The following is a 22,098-nucleotide window of genomic DNA, read 5'->3' as shown; positions in this document are numbered from 1 at the left end:
CTGCCCTACACTTTGTGAATGGTACAGTGACAAGCCCATACTACCTGAATAACATCATTAATCCAGTCATTGTGCCCATGCATGAACAACACAGGCCTCATTTCATCTTCATGGAGGACAATGCTCCAGCTCATCGAGGTCGCATCATTAGGGAACGGCTGCTTGAGACTGGGGCACCTCAAATGGAGTGGCCTGCACTTTCTCCAGACCTGAATCCCATAGAAAACCTATGGGATCAGCTGAGTCGCTGTGAAGAGGCTCATAACTCTGTGCCCCCAGAACCTCAATGACCTGAGGGCCGCCCTTCAAGAAGAGTGGGGTGCCAGGCCTCAGCAGACAATAAGTCGACTTGTGAACAGCATGAGACGTTGTTGTCAAGCTGTAACTGATGCTCAAGGGCACATGACAAGTTATTGAGACATTGACATTTTTTGTTGTGGTATAGCCACCACTGTTGTTGGCTTTTGTTTCAATAAATTAATTGAGATGAGGAAATCACCATTGCATGCTTCTACTTAAATGCCCGACTTTCATGATATAATATCACTGTAGCGTGAACTTTTTACATTTTCCATAAATTCCACCCGAACGCCAAATATCCCTAACTTTTTGTGAGTAGTGTATATATATATATATATATATATATATATATATATATATATATATATATATATATATATAGTAAACCAGTAATATAGGCTGCCATTGATGCAGCAGTCGATCCCACAATATATATATTTTTTTACTTTTTCACTGTATATACAGAATATGGAATTGTAAATTGATAAATAATCGTATCAGCATATTAAATGTCTGTCTGAATTTGTTCTGTGAAATATTATTGTAATGCATACAGCATATACACATACTGTATTATATACATACAGTATATATAGAATACAGTCGCTTTTGGCTTTTACCTATCTAGTTATCCAGTAACGTAGAGGCAAAGGAAAAATGCCATGTAACTGTAATTTCATTTAAGGCCGATCTCCCCACCGATCTCCTCGATTGTGAAGGCGTCCTGGTCGTAGAGCACGGCCCGGTCCCCAGAGCGTAGCTCCACGCTGTAGGGCGTCCAGATGGTGGTGTAGCTCTTGTTGAAGAAGCACTCACTGGCTCCATTGTACTGGGGACACTCGTTCCACCTTGCGGGGGAGGCATTGACGGATCTGCAGGGGGGTAGGAGAAAACATGTTGTCATCGCTTTGGTCATTAAGATTGGACAAAATAACGCTGATCAACCACCAAAAATCTACCAACCCACCAGCGATCTCACTCACTTTGGATATTTTACATTTGCCACATTTCTTAATGGTGTTACTACAAAACAGCGATGTCATCATATAAGTGCCCATATTTTGTGAAGGCAGGTTAAATTAAAGGTGAACATCACCCTTGGGAAGGTGGAACACCAAATAAGGGCATATACCTGTAGGGCACAGGAAGTGAATGTGAAACTCCAAATAAGGGCATATATATACACACACACACACACACACACACACACACACACATATATACCGTACATGTAAACTGTATACACATATATATACTACATTAATTTACTATGAAAATTGATGCATAGCTGAATGTTTCTTTGCCATATCTTTGAATCCAATTTATATCGTCATTCAATATTATCAGTATTCATTATTATTATTTTTGGATTATTACAAATCATTTTCATTTTTCCTTTCTTTGTGAATAAAACTAGTTGTTGTCTTACTACCTCCAGTTTGAAGACATGGGTCAAAAATGTCGTGTGTGGGATAAAAAAAGACAAACTATAATTAGAATTTGTTAAAATAGTTTGTTTGGCAATGATTTTGACATCAGAATAATCAATTTAAATTTAAAATACGTTTGTCACTTTCTGCACAAAACATACACAAATAACCAATAACTAATAACGGTGGTAATGATGTAAATGTCACCCTTCAGTATAATCGAGAAAGCTTATTTTATTTGGTTTTCTTGTAATAGACAGGATAATAATTTATTCATTTAGTCTTTAAGGGACAACACTGGCCAGTACATTGTGTACCCTGCGTTCACATTGTAATCACTAAAACGGTGCAGGTGTTCCCAATGCCCGATAAGACTCAAGACAAAACAAGGAAAGCACGACTGATAACGAATGAAAAGTAACGCCCCCTGCTCACCTTGGTCCTTGGTGTGTGTAATGGGCTTTGAGAACATGCCAAAAAAGAACAAACTCAAAAACTAGCAAAAGGGTTTTTAAAGGGATTTCAAAACAGGTTTTAAAATCAACCCCATAGTTCTCTTATCTACAGTATATGAGTTTTGGAGACGAACAATGGGGGATATTCTCCAGTTTTTACAAAATAAAGTCCCATCCCACTCTTCATGGGAGAGGACAGGATCCGCAGCGAGGGGAGGTGGTTAAGTTCACGCTTTTTTGTTTCACACAAGTAGAACACTGGGAAATAAATCTAAATCTCAGATTAAAAACACACTCGGGGCGTCTCCTGCCAAGCTGCCGGTCACTGCGGCGCTCGCTCTGTCCCGTCTCCCCCGCGTGACGTCACGTGCGAGCTTGCGGGCAATGTCCAATTTTTAGGTGGGCGTGGCTAATTGAGTTACAAAAATCCGCAATTAGTCAAGCTGCAATTCTAAGCCAAGGAAAATGAAAATAATTCTCAAATCAAAATGCTAAACCATTTCACCCAAACGTTATTTATCCACTGCCACTCTGCAAGCTGCTCTATAATAAAAATACTTTACTTTAAAGACGTTTAATGCCCCGTACTTTTTATTGATGTAGAACAAGCGGAGCTGTCCGGGCTCCGACAGGTTGAGGAAGGTTCCGGCGTCCCAGCGGCAGCGAAAGGTCTCCATGTCGGCCGAGACGCAATCCGAGAGCTGGGGGCGTGTCTGGGGGAGGTCTGCCTCTGGGTGGGGTGGGGGGCACAGTATTCTTTTTATTAATCTTAAGCATATTGTCATATTAACACACATTTTCATCTTTCATAACTTCAGAGTCTGAAAAGCTTCTTTTTTTAAATTGTTGGACTTGATAAGTTCTGGATGACGCACGTTAATTTCAGGGTGTTTAGAATGTTAAAGCTATTTTACTAGCTCATAATAACTAATAAATAACTCAATTAAACGATAATTATAAGAGTTTATATATAGTTATGTTATTATGTAATAACACTGTAGAAATTATAATAAGTTATATAACTTATAATAATAACTTATACCTACTCGCTCATTCGTATCCACGCCGTAGTATTGTTTTCATATTTATTAATCTGTATATTATGTCCACCTATATTTAGATTTTGTTTTTAGCCAAAATAATACTGTGTATATATATATAAATAAATGGGGGTGGTGGTGGTATTTTTTCTTTGGAAATTTTGGCAATTTTTTGTACATTTGGCCCCGGCTCTCACCTCCTGAGCCGAGTGGGACTGGGGGGAGTGAGCGAGTGGGGAGGGGCTGGGGCGGGGGTGGGTGGAGGGATGTGGGGGGGGGGGTTGCGTGCGGTAAAAATAACCTGTTTACCAGATGCCTGACACTTCCTGGGAAGCACACTGAAGTCAGGATTAAGGGGAAAAAAAATCAACATGACACTCGGCTATGCCGAGCACGTTTCGGCACCGCCACTCAATATGAGGAACAAATGTCAGAGAGCTGTGGGAGAGAGAGACACAGAGCGAGACACCCCCTGTGTGTGTGTGTGTGTGTGTGTGTCTTCTGGTTTAAAAACACACACCACCGCGTTGGTCGACAGTAAGTACTAGTTACAGTATTGCAGCATTTCTAATAAAAGTGGCGTACCGGTGGTAACATAAAAAGGTAAGTACAGCAGCGAACTAAAGTGAGAAAGGGTCGGTACAAACAGAAGCCGTCAGGCTCTAACATGCTCCACTCGTACAAACTCTCCCTGCATTTACCCCCCGGCGATTCAAAAAAGTGTGATCTTATCTTTTATCATGATGGGACAGGAGGGTCACACTGGATGCATTTACTTGTTTTTCTGGTAAGCGTTAAGTGGTACACGGGGTGCATTTATAGTGTGCCTTTCGAGTCATACGACCCAAAAGCCCTTCACCGTGCGAACCTCACATTCACACAGCGATGGCTGCAGCCCTGCAAGGCTCAATGAGAGCAGGTAGCGGGGCTGAGTCTCTTGCTCAAGGACACTTCAGCACGCTACCAGGAGGAGACGGGGACCGAACTGGCAATCTTCCGGTCACCAGGTGACCCGACCCGCCTTCTACGATACTGGTACCCCGTTAAAGAAACTCAAGACAATGTTTAAAAAAGATAGTGGCCAAATCCACTCAGCAATTGGAAACGTGTTTTCTGTGATTTGAAGCTGGGGAACCCTCCCTCCCTCCCGCTCTCCCTCCCTCCCTCCCTCCCGCTCTCCCTCCCTCCCTCCCTCCCTCCCTCCTCTAGCCGAGGCAGCGCTGATTCCGAGAAAGCTTGTTTCTGGAAATATTTTGGCAGATTTTTCCCGGGCCTCCCGCCATCCCATTACTTTTCATTTAGCGCGGAGGACATCCTCGACCCGCAAGAAAAGACACTTTTCAACAAGCAGCCGGAGAACAGGAAGGAAAAACAGGAGGGGAGGGAGAAAAAAATAAAATAAAAGAGGGAAAGCTTTCTTTTTGTATGACGTTACGTAACAAGAGGAAGCGAGGCCAACGCGTGCTCTTCCACTCAGGGGTGGTCTTGGTGAGTTAGAGGCCCCAAGCCAGACCCCTTTTTGGTCGTGGAAAGTGATTCCTCTATAGATTGAAGCGGTAAATGTGCCAGACGTGTGACAAAGGCCCTCTTATCCAAGTGTCAAACAAGTTCCAAGTCATTTCTCGTCGGGCAACCTCACAGGTTATGTCAAGTCAAGTCAAGTCACAGGTTATGTCAAGTCAAGTCCCTTTTCCCCCCCAAGATACTACAGTTTTACCTGCAGTATCCGCTCTTTATAAAAAGAAAAGACAAGGTATTAGTACCTGTCTACTAATGACATAATTGGCCTGTCTATCTAACCTGTTCAAAAAGTGTGACACTGCAGTGAATTTGTATCATAATTATTGATATTCAGTGGAATAAATGTAATCCAAAAACAATAAACAAATAACTTTATAAAATCTTATATATTTCTTGATTTCTTCTCAATCCAAAAAATATTCCCTCCCCATCACTTTTAAACATTGAAATACTGACAGCCAAACGAAACATCAAACTTTGTTACACTCCACCCCCGTCCGTCTGTCTGCCTGTTTGCAGAATATCTCAATAAGTTATGAACAGATTTGCACAAATTGATTTGACTGCATGAAAATAATTGAATACAATTTCTGAATCCGAGACTCGGCGCAGTCGCGGCCGCCATGATGATGTGATCTGATCATACTGTGTGTGGCGCGCACTGCGAGTGCTTCTCGTTAAAATAACATCAGGTCGTGAGGAGTTTGACAGACTGCAAATAAACAAACGTGGATGGATTTATAATGCCTCGTCGGACTTCTGCGCTTATTTTGCTGGGTAACTTCAAAGTTATGTAAAACAGATAGGTACAGGATAAGTAATAAATGTTTTTGTTTGTTATGTGCTTGCTTTAAAATCCAGACACATCGGCTGCATTACCGCCGATCCTGATGTTGTCAAAAAAGTCAAATAATGATCATTCTATGACCGTGTCGTAAATCAGAGGCACTGGGCTTTATACTATCTGCCGGACGCTTCGCGGACTAATCCTGGCGCACGGGGCTTAAAATGGAGGAGAAAAAAAAAGACTGCCCTTTGTTTACAACTTACAACTTTCCGAACACCAACTTGTGTTTGATAGGGAAACCTTGAATTGCACAATGGCGCCATTCATGGATTACTACAACATCTGTCCGTCTGCAACCGAGCCGAGACGACATGAGGTGAGGGGGTCTACCGAGCCCAAACAAAGTACCTTTTTGTTTGGCCATCGCCTTTTTGTTCAAGGTTTCAGTGAATGAAAGTGAAGACGAACAAGTCATGTCACGAGTCAGCTCACGAGTCAGCTCACGAGTCTTAAACTTCCAAGTCCGGGTCGAGTCTCAAGTCGCTCATTTTTATATCAAGTTGCGAGTCGTCAAAACAGTGAGTCGAGGCGACTCCAGCCCAAGTCACGATGACTCGAATCCACATCTCTGAGGTGTGCACAGACAACATCCACCAGTCGCGATATTTCATACAATTTCCTAATTTAAGAGGGCCGTTTGGGAGCCGTAAGAGCCGGCTGACTGGAAAGAGCCATCTCACCCCTAGTGATGCAAGACTCACAAACGATTCGTTCATATTAAACAAATCTTTTAAATGGCTCTGGAGTCACTCCGGAAAGAGAGACTCGTTAGTTTCCAACTCTTAACTGCAGCCAGACAAACAGGCTGAGATGGGACGGCACTTGTGGCTGTTTCGCCTGCCACACGCCATCCATGTGGCGTTTTCAGGGACCTCCGGCACAGAGAGACAGACAACGGGGTTTCCTGTAGAGAGTGGGCAAGTTGGAATAAGCAGCTGGCAGATGGACAAGTGGACATGTGTCATGACAAGGGCTCCTCTCCTGAGTGTGGGGATGAGGATTTCACCTGTTGCTCGTTAGTCCAACCAACGGACAACAGGGAGGCAGTCACTCTGATCCTGGATCGCAATTACCTAGACCCAGGACAGGTGTGGCTGCTCAAACCACACCAAGAGCCGAGAGCCTTGAGCCGCAAGTCACGCATGCGCCTCAAGCGGATCCGGACAAATTGGCGAACGAGCCTCAAGCCCCGCGGGCTGTCAGAATTCCATTCACGACGCACAGCCCACTCCTCTGACTCCCATTCCCCAGAAGTTACAGAAACTGAAATCAAACGAATGAGGAGTTGAAAAATGTACGGAATCTTTTAACTGAGTCACTCGTAAAGAGTCGAATCTCTTAAAGGAGCCTAACTATTCGCCGCCGCGAAGCCCAACACCACAGCATAATCCACGTCCTCTCCTCCGCCCATCAAGTCCAAGAATGCAGCTCTGTACGTTCTCAACGCCTTTTTCTTTTTTTACTAATTCTACTCATCAGGTGTGAGTGATCCACAGCGCTGATCACCGGGGTGACACAGGAAGCAACATTTCTTCAATGATAAAATAGAATAAAATCCACTAAAAGTTCACGCGTGATGCTCCGGGCCATTGCCAAACAATGCTAGAGGGAAAGACCGCCCCACCCCTCCATTTGAGCACAACACTCCTCGTGTATGCAAATAGAGAGTGAGTGTTTGGTAAAGAGAAGGAGGAGGAAGAGGAGGGCCTCCGAGAGGCTGAAGTGCCTGCCATTGTTCTGCACCGTTCCGCAGTGGACGCTCCGGCCGAAATTCCTGGGAAGCCACTTCAGCAGAAAGCTGCTCGCTGCACTCCACTCGCTGCCTGTTGTTGTTCCAGAGAATGCAGCTCTAGCTTGAATGGACGGTCAGCACGGCCGCCAAGGGCCGGTTTCATTCCAACTGGGTCCCTGTGTTCCAACGAGCTGGAGGAATTACATGAGCAAATCGCTGGTGGCGCCATGAAGGCATTCTTCATGGAAGTCTTGAGCTATAAATCTTTTTTTTTTTTTTAAGGGCGGTATTGCACAAGAGGCAGTCAGTGCGTTTACATGCACTTGAATAAGTGGGTCAAGGCGATACTCTGACTGTTGCAACTGTCATGTCGACACTTTACCCGGATTATCTAAATCGAGTTCAACTGGAAATCGGCGCAAGCGAGACCCGATCAACAGACCCGGACTTCTCCTTAACTGTTTAACGTGGAAACCCGAGCACGATCGGCGGATCCAAACTCCGCGTGCCGCAGGGCTTGAGTTGATAAACAGCGGTCGCCGGTAAACACGCGCGCTTTTGGGGCGGAAAGTGAGAGCGTTTTTTTAAGTTGAGTTTGATGAGGGACATAGAGGGATATTTCGGAGCAAGAACCCAAACGGGGACGTACTGAAGAAAAGCGTCCGAGAGGGTTGTAGACGGAGGATTTTGCAGGACGGCAGAGCGAGAACTTCCTGTCGATAACCCGACTATGCCACACGCCACGTAAACTTGTTTTTTCAGGAACCGCATTATTCCAAATGCATGTAAACACCTCAAACCATCATTACCTTAACACGACTTAGCTTAATCGGGGTATTGTGCGCACGTAAACACACAGACAGACAGACAGACGGACAGACGGACAGATATACTAAAATAAATGAGTCATTGGATCGTAACCAACCAAAAAAAAAAAGTTTAAATTTACAAAACCTATATATTTTTAGGTGTTCTTGTCTTAAATTTGAGAGATTCATTTTAACTAAAGTGAACCTAAAAAATATAGGTCAGGAATAGATTTTTCGATGTACAGTGGAATAAAATGAGCCATTGCATTGTACAACTTCAAAAGAATTGCTTCCTTTTTGCAAAACCTCTATTTTTGAGGTGTTGGGAATTGAAATTTGAGAGATAAAAGTATGAATTTTAAGTTGAGAGAACCTAAAAAATTCAGAGGTTTGACATGTTTTTCATATCGTTATCGTCAACAGTCAAATTATATTGTCGTTCGCAGTTGTTATACGTAAGATAAAAGCTGTGAATGACAATTCAATCTGACTATTGATGATAACTATAACAAAAATGACATCCAGGCCGACAGTACCTTGATGTGAGGCCGGGCCCAGCGCCGCTCCAGCCGCCGTGGAGAGCAGGTGGAGCAGGTGGAGGAGGAAGGGGAACACGGAGGGCGTGGCAGCCATGGTGCTCTGCTGCAGAAGGAGCGAAGGGAATGTTAGTGAATCGAGCCCACTCCACCCCGCCACACTTCCCATCGGCTTCCCAGCCCTAACACCAGTAAAAAAAAAACTAAAAAAAAAAAAACTCAACTATGACCACTCTTTAGGTCGCACCGCTACATCCCCAAAAAAAAGACTGGTTTACTGAAACTGATCATTAATCCATTCCGCCAAGTGCAATTTCACATACAGGGGTGAAGATTGATGCGCTGCTGAACAGACAACAACACAGGAAAAAGAAAGTAACTTAAGTCTGAAAAAAATGTCAAAGCGTTTCAAGAGTAAATTTTCAAATTTCCCAAGAATTTACAATAGCAAAATGTGGGACAAAATTGCCAAATATAATAACATGCGCACGTACATTTCCATTGGTGCATTGCTGTACGTGCATTTTTGGCATAAACAAAGTTTAACAGTCAGAAAATAAAAACACAATAGAAAATAGGCAAAAAAATAATATATCCCCATGGGGTCTGTACAGACAAGTACATCCCTTTCACACATGTGATGAATAGAGAGACACCCAAGGCTTTAAGTTAAAAGTCTGGGGCCGTGGCTATGCGAGGGATTTGGTCTTCGTTTATCCTCCTCCACCCGTGAGGAGCTACGTTTGCTTTTGGGGACGTCCTGAACCCTGTTTCCAAGTAACGACGCCGTGGCGCTGAACATCGCATCCCCGCCCCGCTTGGAACCGCAGCCAGTTCTGCTGAAATCCAAGCCTCCCGCCTGGGCCCGGCCTCGCCCGAGCACGCCCGGACATATGGCCGTATTTACTCCGCACGTCAACTTCCACAAACTGACCGATATGTTCGAGGAGCCGCGTTGACTCTCCGGCAGCGTTTCACAAAACCGTTCTTCTTTTAGATTATTATGGCCTGTTAGGAGTGACGCAAGGCTGGCAAACGATTCGTCCGTTGCGAACAAATCTTTGCGAGGACTCGGGGAGTCAGAGTCGAAGGGTTCTGCGCGAGAACTTCATCCGCACCCTGGAGCGAGAACCGAACCCGTCCGTCGTTTCGGGACGTCCTCCCTCGCACATTTTTTTTTTACCGAGCGCCTCGTCAGGAACAAAACCTCAAAAAAACAAGTTGAACCTTTCACCAATACGCATCGCTCTCACTCAAAAGAGGGACACATGTTCTGGTGAACACAAGAGCTGCTCTTCTCCTGGAGCTGACGAATTGGACGTGCGGCCTTGCAATTTTGATCTTGCAACACAAAAGCTAATTTCCATTATTATTAATTTATTTATTTTAGTGGAATTTGAAACATTTTCACGGCACCATTTCAGGCGCTGCAGCATCTGAAAGACTGAGGGGATATATACACTAAATTCACAATATATAAATTCAAAAATAGTAGATAAGTAGATATTGTAGATAGCGATAAACAACTCAACAAGCAAAATAAAATAAGTAATAATAACAATAATAATAACGTTAAACGACTCAAAATATACAGTGTTGTTATTTTCAATTAAATGCAAAAAGAAGAGTACTTAAATACGAGATGAGCAATGTGCACAGCGGCGTATGGAAACATGTAATAAGAATGACAGCATGTTTATTTACAGATTGACTTGTCATAATTGTTATTAAAGTCAGCGTGCAGGGGGGTAGGCGACAGGAGTCCGGGGAGGATGGGTATATGGCAGTTGTTGAAAATGACAAATTCGAAGAAAATTACTGCATTACTGGGGTCTGTGGTTTTTTGGGGGGGGGGTCCACACACCCCTTTTAGAACAGCGGCTGCAGAGGGAAGGCTCTGTACATCCTGAGGATAGACTGTATGTTTGTAGCTCATACGACGGCGGCACAGAGAACAACAAACCCTGTTTTCTTTGAGCCACGGTCAACGGCGGCGGCGACACGAGCCTCCGTCCTCCAGCGGTGGACCCAGTGCAACTCAAGGCCTCAACAACTCAGCAACCCACTCAACTCAATGAACATCATCTGCCGTCGTTTTTTCTACCGAGGAAAGGTCACGCGTCTCGCCCGCACACCGTTCAAAGCTCAAGTGAAACCCCTAAAAGGCAGGGCAGCAAGTTTAAAGTAATGGATGTGTCCGGAATTCATGTTCCGAAGCTCTGTGGTTATACTACACTGGGCAGGTTTCAGTACTGAATGCAGTGGAATTGAATATCCAGTCAGCCCGGCAGGATGAAGCCTTTTAGATAGATTCAGTCAAAGGCACATGCATGAAACTGACCCCAATGGAAAATCTATGCCTGTATAAATAAAGCAACTCATGGCATAGAATAATAACATCTTTACAGCCTATCAGAAGTAATAATAATAATAATAATAATAATAATAATAATAATAATTGTGCTTTACCTCACAGCACACGGGCTGTGTGTGACATGTACGCCCCTGGAGATTTCGGAATGTAAACAGTCAAGATTCAACATTTGTATTTGTCACAGGCAATCACACGAGTGCAGCGCAGCGAAACGACGAGGGGACAAACTCCAAAGGGCTGTGCGAAACCAAGTAGGAGAGAATTTAAAACAATAAATAAATACATAAATAAATAAATAAAAAGGAAAAAGGAAAATTAAAAAAAAAAAGGAGCAAAAATAAAAGAAAATATTTTCATGTTGATCTATTTGTTTATATTATATAGCCACACAAGACAACATGTCGGCAAAATATGGGCAGTAAACATGCGGGTACGATATGAAAACACGTGTGCGTGCGCCCATGCGCCACGCACTCACTTAACACTGTGAACTGTTACTCCCGGTTTCAGCGCTGAACGGGGGGTGAACACGCACTCACCTCCTCTCTCCGGGACGGCTCTCGGCTGCGACGCGCGGCGCGGGGGACGCTGCTCAACGCGCCACCGACTTCCCGCGGGTTAATAACCCACGCACCGCGCTGGGTGGGGCGGGGCGGCGGGGCGGGTACGGGGACGCGGACGGGACGAGGACGGGACGCGGACGGGACACCCCCCCCCCCCCCCCCCCAAAAAAAACAACAACAAAAAAAAACCCAAAAAAAACACGTGACGTCGGTGCAGGATCGAGGAGCGCACGCGCACCGGGGCTCGCCGCGGTCGCCGATTTCGCAACAGCCTCGCGCCGACGGAGCGCGGCGGCGGCGGCGGACGACTCGTTCCGATCGAACGAGTCGGTTCGAGAGACTCGCTTTCCGACTTCACGCCGAGCCCGACGGACGGCCACTCGCCGTTCGTCGCCACGGGGAGCCGCGACGCGGCGAGCGAATCGCTCAGGCGCTGCGACGCGACTTCAGGGTCCGACCCGAGGGAACGCGTTGTGTTCTTCTCGTTCTCCGGCCTTTTTGAATCGGCCCTTTGGCTCCTTAAGAAACGAAGCAAAGAAACGTTGCACACTCGTCAGTCCCGTTGAACCTAGCATGTTTTAAATAAAAAAAAAACAAAAAAAAACGATTTTGCTTTTTTCCCCACGAACATTCGGTACTCGTGTAACAAAACTAGGCTTAAAAAAAAATGTATATAGGCGCCATGACCTAAACCCAACAGGAAGTCGGCCATATTGAATTAAAGGTGTCATTTAATAATGTCATTTTCATGATTTGTACTTTCGCGAACTCCTCAACACTGATTTCAGACTGCGAGTTTCTGCAGGACCCCTTCACGATTGGAAGTTGTAAAAAGACTGCGCTGTCGTGGCAGGGCGTTTAATGTAGTGTTCAAAAAAAGGCGGCGGTTACGCGGTATTTTTGTCACTTTTTTTGTAATTCCGGGGGGATTTATCGGATCTCCCCTCAAACTCGCGTCGAGGACCCGGTCGTCGCTGCTTGCAGCTGTATTATTTTTATTCAGATCGTGTAGGACCAGCTCCCAAATATGACCAGCTAGAGTTATTGGAGGTGGGCTTAAAACAAAGGAAACAAGTTCAATACATGACATAATGTCATATATTGAAGGTATATGAGAAGGTCCCTGGTTCGATTCCCACCTGGGGCGCCGTCGGCACCGCGCTCCGGCGGGTTCTCCCCCAATGAGAGGGGGCCCTTCTGTGGGGAGTTTGCACGTCCCCCCCCCCGGTCCCGTGGGGTTCCCTCCACAAAGCGTCGTCTGACCTGCGATGGACGCTTGGGGTTGGTCCCCGGGCGCGTCGCCGCCCGCCGCCCGGAGGAAGGACGAGCTGGGAAGGGATACAAGCCGACGACACATTTCACCGCCTCCGTTGATTGCGTGTCGGCTGCCATAGATGCATGTGTGTGCGGTGAGCGGGAAAGAGTGGGCGAGCGAGTCAATCTGCAACTCCGGCTGAGAATTACAACTCAGTGAATTACTTTATGGTGACGTACGTACAACTTTGCATTTGAGAGAATCGGGTTCAATCATTTTAAGATCCACAGCTTTTGAGTTTTTCCGCCGAAGTAAATACATTTGAGGGAATGAAAGGATTCTTGTGAGAACTCCATTCAGCAGACTCTTCTGACTCCCTTTTGTTGCTCACCGGAAATCCTCCCCGGCCCAGCGAGTGGAAAAAATCGACCGACTGTTTTTTACCGAGTGACTCGTCAAGAGTCTGAAAAAAATAAAAATAAAAACAGTCGAACCTCTCGGCAGTATCACTATTCATGGGTATGACCCGGAAACATCGCCCATTTAAGTCTGAATTCCAAGTCTTTCCTGTGCAGATCCCAGATAAATGTTTCCCAAATACAGCATAGACATGAGATAAACACTTGGATCGCCCTCTTGTGGTTCCACGAGGTTATACTACTTCAAAGCAGTAATTCTAAATGTCTGGCCCATATTGTAAAGTGAGTCCACATTTTAAAATGTGCTTCTGGCCCACATGCTGTAAAAATGCTAATTCTTCTGTATACTGACGGCCAAATAAAAGCTATATACCTGGCCCATGAACTTTACTATCTTTAACCACATACACTTCCATTCTAATACATACCGCAGGCTACAAGATCAGTGATCACATTTGAATGAAAATTAAAAAGACACATAAACAAATGTTAACATAGAACATATTTTTATTTTCTTATTTTATTAATAAAAATACATATAGAATTACACCTTTGCAAACTAAACTTCTACCCTACCATCTCGAGTGGCTGCCAGCTGCAGCCTCCTCTTCATATGGGACTCTGCAGCGTTCGCTGCAAATAAATACAATCTAAATCTACTTACATGGAACAACGTGTTTCTTTGGTGAGGGTTTAGCACATGAATAATAATCCACTTTCAAGCACTTTACAGTTTCTTAGGCATCGCCACCATTTCAGCGATAACGAGACCAAAAACCATTTCACCAGCAATCACCAATAGTGGCACCACAGCACTAGTCCACTTACCTCCATTTCCCGTTTTAAATGACTAACCTTTGCATGTCCGCATGGGAGCAGCTCCCCAGTGTGCTCTTCCACTTGTGAATACTGGGATACCTCTGGGGATGCACCTCTATGGTCTCTATTGCCAACAAGACCTCTGTGTCCAACTTGCTTGGCAGATCCCTGAGGAAACATGGAAGAAATTCTCAGATACGAATGCTGCCAAACAGTAGGACAGATGAGATGGACACAGATATGTAGATAGAGTCAGCATCATAATTCAGCTAGAAAACACTGGGCGCCAAGAAAGTGCAAATATAGATATAAAATCGTTGTATTGTGATATCAGACAAGCAATATAACAATATAGTTAAATCTTGTCTATAATGCAATTTGATCAACTTTATTTTATAGACCGTTCTCTTGTAATCGATGCCTCTACCTGCTTGGTGATAATATCCACATTATTCATGATTACTTCTCAAATATCTCTTTTATAAATATGTTACGAAAGCACCAAGAGGCATCTCCAAAATATCATCTGAAACTATATTGTGTCGTTAGACCACAAACTAAAATAAAAATATGCAGGAAAAATGGTCATATTTCTCAACATAGAATACAATAACCATTTCTTATCTTTGTAGACAGACATTAATATTGAGCATGGCTCATCTGGTGGAGAGCTACTTTTAAATGGAAAGATGGAGATGCTGTATCTTAATTACTCAAAAGTATAAGGTGACTAAAAATGGCAACCACACTTTCCGTTTCGTCAACCAAAAAGCTGGTGCGTGGTTGCCAGCCTGGCAACAGCTTTTGAAAGCTGGTGTTGAGCCCTGATTACAACCAAGACATCCAGAAAGAAAACACTCAGTATTTGTTCTTCTTTGGAGAACCGGTGAACCTTTATGCCGGACCACTTCATGCCACCCCACCTAGGAAGCTGTGCGCGGGGCGTTCCGGTAACGTGCGTTCACCACGCCAACGGTGACGGGCGGCAAGCAAGCGCCAGTGAGGAAACGCAGAAAAATTACGAGGTGTGGCATGTGAGCGTGTGAACTGGTGTGTGTGTGTGCACATACATACATACATATACATACATACATACATACATACCTACATGAGTCTCATGCTCTGTATAACAATTGTAAAAAAAAATTAAATAAAAAAAAATTGTAATATATTTTAGTAATACAACCTGGAGCCGCAACTTAGTCACCGGCTAAATCCATCTGCTTCCTCGCTGTTGCGCGCATGCGTCCACCTACACCCACTTTGAGCGCGCAAGTACATGACCTTTGTCGACGATCGATTGCGCCGTTTCACTCTGGCCGTTGATTGTGTTCCAAGTATGTGTCAGACCCATGGGTGTTTCTACAAAAGAGAAGGTGCCATAAAAAATAAAAAACATTGTAATTCTGAAGGCACATGACCCTACACATAAAAACATCATATCATTGGGGTCTGGAGGCAATTCCCCACTGAATAAGCAGGCCAAACTAAGTTATCAACAACTGTCTCAGTGTAGCGCTATATAGCCCCACAAAGCTGTCGATTATTATTATGATGATTATTATTATTATGATTATTATTATTATTATTAGGGGCCAGCCCGCAGGGCAGTTGTTGACAATTGTTATTGTTCAGGTTTTTTTATTATTGTCCTCCTTGGCATTTTTATGGCTAGATGTGTCTGGAACGCGACAACTGGACACGGTTGAGGTCTCGCTCGTGTGTGTGTGTGTGTGTGTGTGTGTGTTGTCTTACCTGTGATGTTGGCGGGGCTTTTTGTTAGAAATGTTTTCTCTTTAGCCCTTTTTTGTAAATATAAATGCATTCAGCTCACATCTAACCCAGCGCAATGTCCCCTGCTTATTTTGTGGCATTCGAGGCACAAACAGTCCAAAACATATTCCTTGTTTGATCGCTTGCAGCTCCAGAGCAATGGGTCTGCATTGTGTCCATTTTATTTTAGTCCCAAAAGTTAAAAAAAAAGTTGATGAAATGTCTCTTAAGTGCACAAAATCATTTTAATTTCATCTTTTTTTTTTGTTTGGGTTCAAACAGATTTGAAATGGTTGCAACTTTATTTCTACCGACGTGTGTTGCGAAACAAAAACATTTGACACAGAAAGCTGAATTTTGTTTAAAAAAATGTTAAGAACGAATCACAAGTTAAGACTTAGCTGCTGGTCGTTGCCGTTTCTGCTGACTTAATAGGAGGGTTTTCCCACCGAAACACTCCAGTGCGTCCGTTTCGCAATTTCTTTGTTATACACCGCACGTTATTTAACCGTGAAAAACGAGGCCAACTACAATTTCTACCGTCGTTCCAAATGCGCCACCACTCCGACCGCCGACCCCGCCCCCCTCAACTCCTACGAAGATGATTGACAGCATTTCTATTACGTGTGGAAAATGATGATGTCATTGCTAAACAGCTGTCGTTCAGAACTTCCCGCTGCGTCTCGGGCTCCTTTCTTTTTCATTCACCTATCTGCAGGGGACCGGGTACAGTGTTGAACATGAATGCTGCCATTATGATGGATTGTACCATATTTAACTCCAGTTAAGGTTTCAATGAATATAATGACATAAATGTCTGTGCCACACAATCGATAATGGCAACAAAAACAACAAATACACATCACGTGCTATGACACAGACGGGACATGGACATTGGGGGATGTGAAAGTATCAGGTGTATCAAGTGCACTCATGTATGAAAGTGCTTTGAATTAAATATTCATTTAAAATGACACCAATCCCATAGACCAGATGCAATCCAGACATGTTTGTTTAGCCACGTTTAGTGACCAAATCTTGTACATCGCACAGGCATTGCGCAGTCTTCTCTAGAGGAGATCCTGCTGGATCTGGTATCAACGTCTACGTGTGATGTAATGCATTCACTCTTGTATACAAGATACTTATCCGCGCCAACTCTGGCATGCTCAAAACTTAATAGATTATACTAGACTGTACTACTTATACTTGTGCTTTCTGTCCCAGATCTTTTATAGCACGTGTATGCAAAGAATGCAGCGCTTTGATAGCAGTCCAGTCCGACTGCACATTATGACGTGTGCAATAGAACCATGGCATGCGTGCAGCTTTTTTCCTATTCCCTGAAAATATTGACGCTGCCAAAGTCGAAATAGCTCCTAGTAACGGGAGAACATGAAGCTGGAAACGTATTTGTCCACAGTAGGGTATGTGTGTCCAGCCGTACATGGGAATTATAGCCATTAGCTCAACACTCACTTCCAAACACCAAATGATATCCTTTGGCAAAAGCAGCAACTCTTTAAATGAGAACAGAAGCCAGGTTTCAACAGCACGGCGGTAATCATCGACAAACAAACGACTTTCTCTCGAAAAATGGGACTTGTCTTCAACAAAATAAAAAAAAAGTCTAAAGTATTACAGTTAACAGGTAGTGAATTCCAAACTTAAAATAACCGTTATTGGATTAAAAAAAAAGAATGTACAGTCAAATAATATGTAAAGTTATGCGCTGTCGGAATAATCGAATAATTGTCTTTGCGTCTTAAATTGTGTTTTCTCCAATTACTCGGAACTTAGGACCTGACAAATGAGTCGGTCTCGCCCGCCTTGACGTTGCCGTTCGCCCAGACCAGGCCTGGAAGTCTAAGCGACGTCACTGTATATAATGTGTCATGTATAATTACATAAAGGTAAATGGGTTGACTTACCATTTCTCGCCGAAACTCCATCCCACACGGCGCATACTCCGTAAAAGAAGGTCGGGGACGCTTTTACAGGATTAGAAGGAGTTTCTGTCTCAGCGTGAGAGAGCGCGTCCTCCACAGAGCTATTCGAGCCGGTCCTTGACCGCACCCAGACGCCCTGCTCCTCCGGAGGACTGAGACCCCGTGCCACAACCGAAGCCGGCCACCAAGCCCGCACCCCGCGGGGGGGGCGCTAGGGGTGCCGCTGCTGCACCGGCTCACGGCTGCATAAGCGGTGCACGGCGCGGGTCGGCTCCGATCCCAGCCGGGGGCCGGACTCTCCCGCGTGGAGTCGCCTCCGGCCGGGGCTACCGTCGCCCGCTGCCGACCTCGGGCCCGGCGGGGACCCTCTTGGCCGGCGTCCTCTCATCGATGGCCCGGGTGGTGGCGGTGACGGGGCCACAGTCGAGGCCCGCCCTGGCGAGCTCCCGCCGCGCCTCGTCGGCACTCCGCTCCCTCAGCCTGCTCGGAACCCGCCTCCATGCTTCAGCCACCTGCGACGCATCACAACAACTCGCAATCGATGGAAGTCTGGGGGTTCTGAAGATGCTGTTGCGGCGGAGGACTCCACGCAGGGCTGTAGGGTGGGCGTGTCGCCTCGGTTAATGTGGTACCTCGCATTAACCGGGGCATCGGGTCGAAACATTGAATGCACAGTTCAAGGGCCGACGGTGAGCTCCTTAAATTGGGAGCAAGGCGGTGTACGGTACACGGGCGGGTGCGGAATGAGCCGCAGCGTCAACAGAATAGAAGGATCCGCCAAGTCACAAATAAACCAGCTCTTGTCAATACTAAATGCAAACAAAGCAGTCGGGAATATGTAATGTGTCAATAGTTATACATAAAGATCAAATACCGTAAACTGTATAGGTGCTTCCTTTAGGCATGTAGTAACTAAGGGAAAGGGTAACTAGGGAACACAAACCACCCAAGTAAGGCCCCTGTACTGGACCTAAATAAGCACCAACACAAGGGGGCGCTAACGCTCCTAGCACCACTGGCTTGCGCCGCTAAAGGCGATCTAGCGCGGCTAGCTCGGAGCTAACCGGCTAGCCGAGCGGTGCGCCAGGAGCCTCCTGGTTATGGACCCCGACCACGGGGGCCTCACCGTCAGAATCACGCGTCACGTCGGTCACAGGCGCGGGCGACAGCGAGGACTTAACACGTCGCCCGTGACGCACATAGCGCGGGCGACGGGGACGCGGATCCGCTCCGACGTCATTTCACCTCGGGCAACCCGGAAGACACCCCCCGTTACTAGGGACGCGCGAGTGTAGTTAAGCAAACGAACAAATTAACGAACAAATGAACCCTTATTTAAGTCTAAGATCACTGCAAGTCATTTTTAAACTGTCATTTAAAATCAACGACCCCATCTGAAATAAATTATTATTATTATTAATTAATTATATTAATAATTATTAAATTATTTTTTATTATTTCGATTTATTTTTTAAATTAGAGATAAATATTAATATAATGAATATGGAACAGTTTTGCAAAGATGTGAACCGCGGACAAAATTCTCAACCGGAGGGGTAGAAAGTAGCACATTGACACCCTCTGCAGCCATTTCTTCTGACGAAAAATAAATAATTACAATTATAAATGAATTCTACAAAATGACTTTAAAATAGTATATATTCCATAAGAAACACACAAAAGCACAGACATCAGAAAGGGAAACATACAACTGGCCTTCACTGACCCGTGTCAATAAACCCTTTTTTTGAAAGTTTGAACACATTACCTCCTCGACTCTCCCCCCAGATAGGGGGGCTCACGCCGTGACGCCCCCGTCTCTGCTCCGACTGCAGCTCAAAACGGGAGGAGTTTCTCCGCACACGCCCCACCTGTTATATGCATGCACATCACATGTCGATCTCGGTGCATCTCATTGGCAGCTATCACTGTCTACGTCACAATGCAATTTAGGATTTTGACGTCACAATACACTCCTTGACTGAGAGCACATTTTTCACATACGTCAACCCCCCACTTGCTCTCGCTTCGTGAGATGTGTATCTTGGCAGAAACATCACCGTTCTACCTTGGCGTCACGTCAATTTCACATGCAGGGTTAATCCCCAAACACCGACTTTGCAAACGTAATCGATAGTATCTGCTTCCGTCTGGTCTGGTGGGCAATGATCCAGAGTCCAAGCGAGCGTCTCCTTCACAGCCTTCACTGGCAGTGATGACCAAGTCATCAACGCCACATCACGTTCTCTTTTCCGGTTTCACACAATGATCGGCTGGATTTTGCATGTTCCGATTTCCGCCTGATTGTTTTGGCCCATATAGTGACTTTTCTAGCTCGTCCACCAACTTTCTATTTGTGCTAGCTCTCTCCTCATAACCCTCTGGTTGTTCCCCATGAATCCCGTGATCCATTAGTGCATTTAGATAGGCAGTTTTGACATCCTCCATTTGAAAAATCAAATTTTCCTGTGCTGCTTTAAGGCTCAACACCCTGACACTGGTCAAATTAGTAGTCTGCCTTGTATTTGTCGGATCCCCTCTACCCTCCACTGCTTTCTTACCCTCAGGCAAGTTGGTTAGGGTTGTTTTCTCTCAGGGCTTGCATGACGCCATCCATTGCGTTAACCCATTCCTTCGAGTTAGATGAGGTTACAGCTTCCCTGAATGTGAGGGTTACATTATGCATTAACCTGTAACAATAATCTATGTTAGTCAAGACATTTCACTGCATATACATATGAACGTGTGCACCGTCATTTCCGGACTATAAGCCGCTACTTTTTTCCCACGCTTTGAACCTCGCGGCTTAAAGAATGACGTGGCAAATTTATGGATTCGGTGCTCAGTTTTATGGCGGCATGAAGCTTTCATTAGACCAATGAAATTGCTAAGGGTTAAGGTGAAACAATGTAACTGTTAAGTTTACTGTTTAGATTTAATCGAGCGCGCTCAAACTTCCCATCATTTACCGTAGTCATTTCGTCACCCTCATTATGGCAAAGACACAAAGAAATGCATACGATGCAGCTTTCAAGTTGAAAGCGATCGATCTGGCTGAGGGAAAAGGAAATAGAGCTGCTGCACGGGAGCATGGCCTTAATGAGTCGATGATAAGACGTTGAAATCAGCGGCGTGAGGAACTGACTCAGAGTGAAGCTTTCAGAGTGAAGAAAAGCAGATGGCCCGAACTAGAAAGTGAGATCGAAGACTGGGTCAACACACAGAGAGCAGACGGCCGAGGTGTTTCAACTGTGCAGATCTGACTGAAAGCCAAAACAATTGCCACCGCAATGAAGTTTGAGGATTTTAGAGGTGGACCATCGTGGTGTCTGCCAGTGGGTTCTGACAGCGTGGAGCATTGTCAAAAAATCCACTATCATCAACGGGTTGACTCGAAAGTCTTGACTGCTGCGTGTTGAAGAGGGCAGCATGAGCTCGGCGGGGAATTTGCCTCCGGATGAACGTGAAGAGAGCGACAATGAAAACGATCCAACATCGGATGAAGCAATTCTGAGGCTCTTCAACTCCGACACCGAAGGAGGTGACTTCAGTGCTTTCAGTGCGCAGGAGGAGGAAGATAGTGACCAATGACCAACTTTCTTGGTAGGCTACTGTTTACCGCTATTTTTTTATTCTTGTTCCAAGCTGTGTTTCGTAAAGCCTGTGTAAAGTTCATTTGTTTCAATGTACCGGTTGGCACCTGCAGCTTAAAGACATGTGCGGCTTATTTCTGTTCAAAATAATTATTTTTTTTTAATTCAGTGGGTGCGGCCTATATTCAGGTGCGCTTAATAGTCCGGATATAACGGTATATGTATGTGACAAATAAACCTCTTGAATCTTGAATCTTGAATCAGTGTGGTGTGGGGATGGTGTGGTCGAGCAGCTACACCTCACCTGGATCGAGGCGATCGGGTCAGAGTGGCTGCGTACCTGTTGCTCGTTGGTTGGTCTAACGAGCAGCAGGTAAAACCGCCATCCCCACACACACTCCGGACAGGGCTCCCATCCTGAGCGTGTGGATCCCCCACCCCCGATGCCTGTTCTTGCACTATGTAACTTCTGTTGTTACGAAACGGCGGGATAAGTGTGTCACGCTTTACTCCAATTCCTTGACGTTTGACTCCGGTGATTACCGTATTTTCTGCCTGGTAAAATGTATTTAAAAAAACAATAAAGTATAAACATGACGGTCAAACTGTCCGGTTGTAATGCTCATACAAAACGTAGCCGCTCCACCTCCCCAAGCCAGTTTCACGACAGGGGTGTAAAAGTG

At 45.1% G+C, this 22,098-nt stretch overlaps 1 protein-coding gene across 4 annotated transcripts in view; it reads right to left on the bottom strand.

Annotated features, from left to right (window-relative positions):
- LOC307242770 (growth hormone receptor-like) overlaps positions 1-17,930 on the bottom strand; it is a 25,639-nt gene extending 7,709 nt beyond the window's left edge. The window contains exons 1-6 of one of the 4 annotated variants that reach the window (XM_080017345.1): positions 17,805-17,919; positions 15,287-15,462; positions 14,137-14,268; positions 8,671-8,776; positions 2,774-2,915; positions 1,000-1,172 (exon numbers count right to left, since the gene is read on the bottom strand). In XM_080017345.1, coding sequence (XP_079873471.1) covers positions 1,000-1,172; positions 2,774-2,915; positions 8,671-8,767 — 412 coding nt within the window. In that variant the 5' untranslated portion in view covers positions 8,768-8,776; positions 14,137-14,268; positions 15,287-15,462; positions 17,805-17,919. Of the gene's footprint in view, positions 1-999; positions 1,173-2,773; positions 2,916-8,670; positions 8,777-11,583; positions 11,651-12,746; positions 12,799-14,136; positions 14,269-15,286; positions 15,463-17,804 lie in introns of those variants that run through there. The other 3 variants (XM_080017344.1, XM_080017347.1, XM_080017346.1) reach the window with 3 other exon arrangements.
- Between the last annotated feature and the right edge of the window lie 4,168 nt (positions 17,931-22,098).

The sequence above is a fragment of the Zeus faber genome (genome assembly GCF_960531495.2).
Source record: "Zeus faber genome assembly, chromosome: 17".
NCBI classification, from domain to species: Eukaryota; Metazoa; Chordata; class Actinopteri; order Zeiformes; family Zeidae; genus Zeus; species Zeus faber.
This window is presented reverse-complemented; position numbering and strand designations above follow the sequence as displayed.